The 8,760-nt window shown below is 41.8% G+C and overlaps 1 protein-coding gene across 4 annotated transcripts in view; it reads right to left on the bottom strand.

Moving 5' to 3' along the window:
• Positions 1-3,155: 3,155 nt before the first annotated feature.
• The window catches only part of gria4a (glutamate receptor, ionotropic, AMPA 4a), a 103,557-nt gene continuing 97,952 nt past the window's right edge, over positions 3,156-8,760 (bottom strand). For 2 of the 4 annotated variants that reach the window (XM_030381561.1, XM_030381562.1), the window contains exon 18: positions 7,404-7,558. Coding sequence is in view for 2 of the 4 variants with exons in the window: in XM_030381559.1 (XP_030237419.1) it covers positions 7,394-7,558 (165 nt within the window). In the remaining 2 variants the exon portion in view is untranslated. Of the gene's footprint in view, positions 7,559-8,760 lie in introns of all 4 variants that reach the window. The other 2 variants (XM_030381559.1, XM_030381560.1) reach the window with 2 other exon arrangements.

Below are 8,760 nucleotides of genomic sequence, written 5' to 3'. Positions count from 1 at the left end.
ACTGCAGTTACACACATCGTAGAAAAATATGAAACATGTAGGAAAAAAAACAGATGCCGCAGGCTATTGAAAATAAGATGATTTAATTTCCCAGTTCAAGGGAACAAAAAAAAAGAATCACAGTGAAGCTAACCTTTTTAGTAATCCACGGGAAATGTTTTTCTTCCAGTCTTCTTGAAGGTATGGTTTATATTGCCTCAGTCAGTCTATATGTAAAGGTGAGATATCACTTCATCATGTGATGTCTTTCCGTCAGCACTGAGCTCACCAACACCTCAGCCCCCATGCTATACGCTCACACATGCATCAGGCATGCTTTAGTGTATAGCATATACACACACAGATGCACGTGTGCACACCAACACACATATACACACGCATACACCCAGATGCACTCGTGCACACACACAAATTCACACACGCACGCACACATGCACAGCTAATGGACTCACAGCAGGCAGATGGAATCAATAGGACTATGATTTTTTTTCCATCGGAAGGCCATTTTGTTATTTATCCATGAGAGAAAGCTTCATACAAAGGCCCTGATCCAGATTTGTCTGGATTCAGAGCCAGTGTGAAAATCCATTCTTAATGTTATGAATGGCTCCACAGCACCCGAAGAATGCTTGCAGCATCTTGGCGCGCTGATGGACTACTGTGTGTGTGTTTCTGTGTGTGTTTCTCTGTGTGTGTGTGTGTGTGTGTGTGTGTGTGTGTGTGTGTGTGTGTGTGTGTGTGTGTGTGTGTGTGTGTGCGAGTGTGTAGAAAGTACCTTGTTTCAAAACATAATATGTTATATGTGAATATATATATTTATCTTATATATATACCAATAAAACATATCGTATTTATATATACAAATATATCAAGGAACTATTTTTCATGCATTTTCCAATGCAGTTCCCTGCAAAAGTCAATTTATATTAGCCAGACTGTCCTTAAATTAGACGCTATTAGAATCAACTGTTGAACTAGACCCCCCCCTCTATTGTATGGTCTCAGTCCTGTACCAGTCCTGTAGTGACATTACAGGATTTTATGTTTTAGCTTTGCCCGCGTCTCTAATTGTGATACACGGTTGATGTGATTGGAGGGATAAAAGCAGACGATGAAACCCTCTGTAACACAGAGAGAGATTTATGAGCAGCTAAAAAAGTGTAAAATTTCCCCCATTTGCTCTCCTTTCTTCTTCTTCTTCTTCTTCTTCTTCTTCTTCTTCTTCTTCTTCTTCTTCTTCTTCTTCTTCTTTCTCTCTCTCTCTCTCTCTCTCTCTCTCTCTCTCTCTCTCTCTCTCTCTCTCTCTCTCTCTCTCTCTCTCTCTCTCTCTCTCTCTCTCTCTCTCTCTCTCTCTCACAATGGAGACGTCATTGAGGATGCAGGGCACCGAACTGTGGGGCAATAAAGACACCAGAGAAACAGTGACAGGTTGGGGGTATGGGAGGATGAGGAGGGGTTGGCGGGAGATTGGCTAGTGATTTGGCTAGGAGAGGGAGAGAGGATACAGAGGGAATGGGGCTGGAGAAGGGAAGCGGAAAATTCATCTCTGTGACAGCTATGGATGGATCCAAAGGGATGCAGCGGGAGAGAGAGAGAGAGAGGGAGAGAGAGAGAGCGAGAGAGAGAGAGAGAGAGAGAGAGAGAGAGAGAGAGAGAGAGAGAGAGAGAGAGAGAGAGAGAGAGAGAGAGAGAGACTGGATATAAAATGTAATGCAGTGCTATCAGTATTTTTACAGTTGCCTACAAATTAATTTTTAAAGTCCAATTTCTTATTGCTGACACACTAAATCAAATGATACACAAAGGTCTTCCTAGACCCTATGCAGGCTAGAAGATTACAAATAATTTTCATTGAATGATAAATGAGTTGCCAAAAGAAAATAACACAAACATGTCAGATTAGACGATAAGTTTGGTTAAAACGTAAACAAAACTGGAACAATAGAAAATAGTCAGACTACACCCTGGCTGAGGTCCAAAACACATTAATAACCCAATACATTTCATAAATTATTGATCTTAGAGGTTTATTATTTTTCCAGGGTTTTTTAATGAAAAAGGACAGAGGGGAGAGGGGGATCGGGATGCAGATAATTCTGCCTTCTGAAAGTGAGATGAAGTGATGAGGAGGAGGAGTGATGGAATAGACAACAAACAAATAAGGCCACTGGCAAATACTGCACTCCTGGTAAACAAAACTGATCAATGTTCCTTTTTAGCATGAGTATGTGTGTATAAATGTGTGTGTGTGTGTGTGTGTGTGTGTGTGTGTGTGTGTGTGTGTGTGTGTGTGTGTGTGTGTGTGTGTGTGTGTGTGTGTGTGTGTGTGTGTGTGTGTGTGTTTGTGTGTGTGTGTGTGTGTCTGTGTACGTATGTGCAGTGTTTACTGCAAATGTTTACTTCTTCCTCTTACTGCTAGAGGAGAAGATCACGGCCATAGACATCCTATATCAGCAGCCAAGGCTGCGTCTATGATGAAGGATGTCTATAAACACAGCAGCAGCAGAGTCCAGGGGGGCTGGTTGCATGGACCTATTATAGAAGGTTGTAGTCTTTTTGCTTGGTTCTCCGTCTCAACAGTAGGCCTTTCGGTTTCAGGTCAACAAGCAATGAGTCTTCCAACCGAAATCATGGATTTACAAAATGCCAAATAAACCCAGACAGAAACTATATTTCGCTACGATACTTGATTTGGAACATCGACGAACAGCACTAACCACTCGTGAGTTGCACATTTCTGAAAACGAACGTTTAGGGTTGTTTTAAGGACAGTTTGGTGAATGCCCATAGCCAGCCATTGTGAAGCAGGCAGGGGTGATTCGAAACGAGCCTAATAGGCTACCCGAGACAGGACCAATAGTAAGAATTCGGCGTCGACCACTCTATTTCATCCTAGACAAACCAGAAAGGGGGCTCAATGTTTTTTTTCCTCTTATTTTGGTGAAAGTAATGCTAAAGTAATGTAAAAGTATTGTAATGCCTTTTCAAGTTTCATTGTAATGACAATTCAAAGACAGTAATATGTAATGTAACTAATTACTTTGAAATGACAGTAACAAGAAATAAATCATGTGTTACGCTTTTGAAGTAACTTGCCCAACACTGCGTATGTGAGTGTGTGGTCTCTGTATGTGTTTGTGATGTGTCTGTGTGTGTGTCTGTGTGTGCGTGTGCACAGCACACACAAGTCTGTCGTGTGAAGGACAGGGTTAAGAGGGACGATGAACCGCTAAGAAATCCCATTATGCCTGATCTTTGAGAAAATGGGAAAACTGTTAACCAGCGTGTGTGTGTGTGTGTGTTTGTGCGGGTGCGTTTGCGTGTGTGCGTGTGTGCGTGTGTGTGTGTGTGTGGTAATGGAAAATGCTTGTCCTGATGGCTCTACATTAGAGAGTGTTAGATCCCCAAAGAGAAAAATACCAAGGCAGCGAAATCCCAGCCTGGGTTTCTGTTGGAAAGAAGAGCTCAGATTCCACACAGATACTCCTATAGTAAATAGTGGTGGTTATTGTTATTTCATATTAAATCATAATTGTTGTCACTGGCAGCATCCAAATGATACAAGTAGAAAAGCCGTAAAATATGCGATGTAACATTTTGAGGTTATATGATTACATCTATTTATTTTGTATTGCTCAAAGATTATAAAAAATGACAAAAGACTCACAGTATGGCATTTCATAGACCTATTTCATGTTTTCCAGTGCCCTGTATTGGATGCTTTATGTAGACATGGTAGGTGATTTATGTGGTAGCGCAATGAACAAATCCTGGAATATTAAGCCATAAACATGAATAACCACACAGAGATTTTTTTTTTGTCATTGGTATTTTACTAAAAAAAGGAAATAAAACCCAATGGTAAAAGGTTAAAATTAAGAAACAGAGTGTGTAAGCCAGAGTGTTAAATGGACTCTTGACAGGCCAGCGGTCTGCCTGTTCTCCTCTAAATACAGAATTATATATCGGCCCAAGGCAGTGAAAACAAAAATAAATCTAACTTGTGTGTTGTCATCATCCAGACTGTAAATATTGACTGTAGTCTCGTTGGGCGATATCAGCTCTTACGGTCGTACTGTGCAGCTGCAGCCCATTGCAGAAGTCCAACTACAAAAAGCTTCTTGCACCACTATCGTCTCTTCTATTGCTACACTGGTGAACAGGACCATGGTAAAATGACTAGGAATACTTTTCCTGATAACGAATCTGGCAATCAGCTACTAAAAAAGGCATAAGCTTTGGTGTTATAATACTCAGTTGTTCTTCTAGGTTCTACTTTACCTCTATTGGGTTCTACTTAAATATAGAGATATATTTCCAATGCTCATAAAATGCATATGTCGGGGACTTCTACAATGGCCGTCGCTGTCTTCTGAAGAGGATGGTTCAAGGTTCAAATGTAAACGCTATACGATATTTTGACACAGATGAGAAAAGCAATCACGTTGGTGTGCCCAGAGTTGTCGTATTGTTTCTATTCCATTTATGGGCTGAAATTGCTTTGAAAGATGGTGATGTTGTTCTGTATACTATTAAGAGATGCACCCCAGAACGGCCTGTGTCATGATATGGCAAAGAGGAAGAGAGAGAGAGAGAGAGAGAGAGAGAGAGAGAGAGAGAGACAGAGAGAGAGAGAGAGAGAGAGAGAGAGAGAGAGAGAGAGAGAGAGAGAGAGAGAGAGAGAGAGAGAGAGAGAGATCAGATCAGATCCAAGAGGAACGAGTAGCAGAGAGAATATAGCGGCAAAATGAAAGTGAGAAATGACAGGAGACAAGAATTAATGAATATAGAGGAGTGCCGGGTAGATTTATCTCTAGAATAAATGCCCTCAATATATAAAGAAATGTCACTGTGATTTCAACGGCTAATTATGTCATGGCTTTTTCCAATTTTGTTCCAATGATGTTCAAAACCCAAAGTCCAAATCCATCACACACTTCATCTGGGTGGAATTGTTTTCCCCAGCATCATTCTAATCGCTTGGTTAATGGGAGTGTGCCGCCCCTCATACACTTCATTCATTTAATTTCGTCAGTTAGCCATCGTGGTTTCCCCCACTCGCTTAGAAGGAGGCATTGCTACACTCCTTCACCAACAGACGTTATGCCGTTATGTTCCTACTTTAAAACGACTGTCCGCTATGATTCAAATAAAACGCTCTATACAGTCCAAATTAAAGTAGGCCCATCTCATTATTCAATGGTAATTTGACCTGGCTTTCCTCATGCTCCTTTTTGTGAAAGAAAGCAACGAAACATCTGTTGAAAGACATGTTGTGAGAACAACCCAACATGAGAACAGCATGTGTATGGGTGTGCGTGGGTGCGCATGCGCGCAGTTGTGACGATGGAGAGACATGCAGCATGGAGTGGGACACACATGTTGTGAGCTTTCGACGCTCTCAAGATATCACAAACAAAAGAAAATCCTCATAACAGAACAGTTGCCATGGCCTCACCCACAATCAGTGATCATTGTTTTCTATAGCTCTCTATAAGTCATATATCATTAGAATTATATATAATATGTTGTTTTTATAAAAAGATTTCTAGTAGTGGCATTTGTTTTTTTTCTATTCATTATTGCAATGAATTGTTATCTAAGATGGTTACAAAAGAGAGGTGAGTTCAGTTTTGCTACGCAGTTATTTACAACAGTTTTTAAAAAGCAAGCTTTCTGATATGATTCTTTTCCACGGCCGCTGGAAAACAAAAAGATCTCAAATGACACCATGACTGTCTTGTAACTCTTTTCTTATTGTTTGGTCCTGGCTCTCTAATCTATTCATCCCTTGACCCTTCAACTATATTGTCAGGCAAAAATATACATATTTGAACTAAAGTGAGTTGGCCCAGAAGGGTATTTGTAGCTTACTATTCTCTTTGGGATATAGGTTTAGGTTCTCTTTTCATGTATCCGGAATTTAAAGTATCAGAACGTGAGGTTTTTTTATCAATATTTTCTCCAAATCATATCAGGAAAATGAAGATCCGAATGGTAGTCATTTGAGATCTTCCTGTGTCATTTTTTTTCATCAGTTATCACAGGAAAAAAATACAAAACAATGTATTTGCCATCCAGCAATACTATCGTTGATGTTGTATTTATGAATTACTACGGCTTTTATTTTCATTTTCTTTTCTTTTGTTTCTACAAACCCCCGTGTAGGCCGACTGTATGGCTGCGATGGGCCATGTGTGTTTGAGGTTATCTCCGTTCAATGTTGGCGGACCCCCACATGTGTGGGGTGGGTTGGGGGAATGGAAAAAACGATGTGTACGCGTCGGTAACAAAGCATGTTCATTCAGTTGCAACTGTTCATAGCAAAGTGTGGGGAGAGGGTTGGGGTGGGTTAACACAGTCTAAAGTTGACAGTTTACAGTTTTCTGGTCTTCTAAGGGTGAGTTGCCTGGCGCTCGGGTCACTGCAGGCAAGTCCAGATGATAATGACCATGATAATACTCGCTTTGTTGGTCGTTATTTAAAGGAGTCTACATTTCCTCGTAAGGCGTGGGGCGGGGCGGGGTGTGGTGGGGGTTCGGGGTGCTGTTTTTGGGGCACCTATTGTCCCATTAGGACACAGCAAAAAATAAATAATAAATGTGGTTGGGTCTGTCATCATCATCATCATCATCATCATCATCATCATCATCATCATCATCATCATCATCATCATCATCATCGTCATCATCATCATCATCACCACCCTTTTTGTCATTATCTTCATTATCATCCTTCATCGAGATTGATACCATCGTGTTCTGTTTCTTTCAGCTTGTGATGTTCGTCTTAATGGAAATCTGTGCTGGGTCTCCATGTCGGTGCATCGTTATGGTAATCGCATCCCCCTCGCAACCCCCCCCCCCCCCTCCCAAAGTGATTGAAAATGGAGGCTTTTTTTCAGTTTTATTTTTTTCTCCTTAAGATTGATCATGACGGCTTCCCGCTGCTCCATTGTAGTCTTTTGCGCGTTGTCCCGTGTTGTCTAGTGGCTGTAACACGGCGTGTCTGCCGTCGTCCTGATTGTGTGTGTGTGTGTGTGTGTGTGTGTGTGTGTGTGTGTGTGTGTGTGTGTGTGTGTGTGTGTGTGTATTTGTGTGTATAAAAGCATGTTTATTTTTAGTTGAACGGTGTACGTATTTATTCATGTCTTCGACTATACTTCAATGGAACTATGTGTTAACGAGCGTGTAAAGTCTGTCATGTGTGTTATGTTGTTACATGTCATGTAGGTGTAAGGGTGAAAATGAAGGTTTGCGTGTGCAAGATATTTGCGTGTGTGTGTCCGTGTCTGTGTGTGTGTGTTTGTGTTTGTGTGTGTGTGTGTGTGTGTGTGTGTGCTGAGGTGCATGTACTGTGTTAAAGTATAAGGCACGGTGGGTGTTTTTGGTTTTCAGGGCAGGCCAGAGGAGACAACCGCAAGGCCCTGGTGTCGGAGGGAGGCGTGGCCAACATGCACAGCCTTGGGGCAGTCCGGCGTCAGGACACGCCCATTCTCCCCCACGCTTCCTGTGATCGAGAGACGGGCCTTGTTGCGCATGGCTTCCGAAAAAGTCAGCTGCAAGGTGAAGGGAGGAAAAAGGGGGAAGGGGGAGGAAGAAGAGAAGGAGTGACAGGGGACAGGTCAGAGAAGAGGCAGCATGAAGAGAATGGCTTAATATGTGAGATTGAAAACAGTTCACGTCAATGTCACAGAACCACACGTGTACAAACGTGTACGCACAATCGCTCACGCATGCGTTTGACTGACGAGAGTGAGTGCACACACACACAGACACACACACGCATACACATACACACGTAAACACACAAGTGTTGGCATTCATTCAGACACACATCACCACCTCTAAAAGCAGGCTTTCGGGAACAAGGCAAACACATGGGTGTTTTGGGAAAATTTACAAAATAAAATAAAAAAACAAACATAATAAGCATGCAGCAATCCACACCAAAGACAAGTAGGAATCCAACATAGGCTTTAGACATCTGCATTTCCCATGTGACCATGCAGCTCTGGTACTTCATATTCCCAGAGAGGAAAGTGAGGAATTGGAGAAGACATTTGGATTTGGAAGGTCTGGATTTGGGAGAAAGACAGAGAGGAAAAAAGTGAGGAGTGGTTCTAGTTTTGGTTTATAGAGAGGGAGGACTGGTGTTACTGCTCAGAGAAGGATTCCTTAGAGATATGGGTCTGACTGATTCAAAGCTTTAGCCCCAACAACTCCTTGTCCCTCCAATATCCATATCAGTTTTTGACCCAGAATTAAATGCTGATTTACGAATCAGTTCAGCTGGAACCACCTAAAACCAGCCAAGAGTGAGACACTGGTAGAACATTTTAAGTAACTTCCAGCTTAGCTATGACCATAACTTAATGAAATACCAAACCATTATCTCACAATGGTTATTGCTTCCATATGTCTGACAAACCCAAGGACACTTAACTAGCAGCCTAATAACTGGAAGTGTATATTCCTCCCATTAAATAGCCCAGTTAATACAGAGGCAAGGAATGAAACCATAGCAGCATGTTGTCCTCCCTGTTCATGGTCCCAATTCTCTTACCCGGTAACAACTGACATCTGCTCTGTGAACTATGATCGATGATCTATGATCTGCTTACAAACTCGTCTCTGACCTCCTGTTCCGCCATGCATGAAGGTGGAGAGGTTAGAGACCCCATCCTGGGGCCACAGTCATGGCTTTAGTCAATAACCGATTGATTGTGACGTTGTTATGTACTGTGTCTCGTTAAATGTA

This window comes from Gadus morhua, chromosome 16, assembly GCF_902167405.1.
Source record: "Gadus morhua chromosome 16, gadMor3.0, whole genome shotgun sequence".
NCBI lineage: Eukaryota > Metazoa > Chordata > Actinopteri > Gadiformes > Gadidae > Gadus > Gadus morhua.
This window is presented reverse-complemented; position numbering and strand designations above follow the sequence as displayed.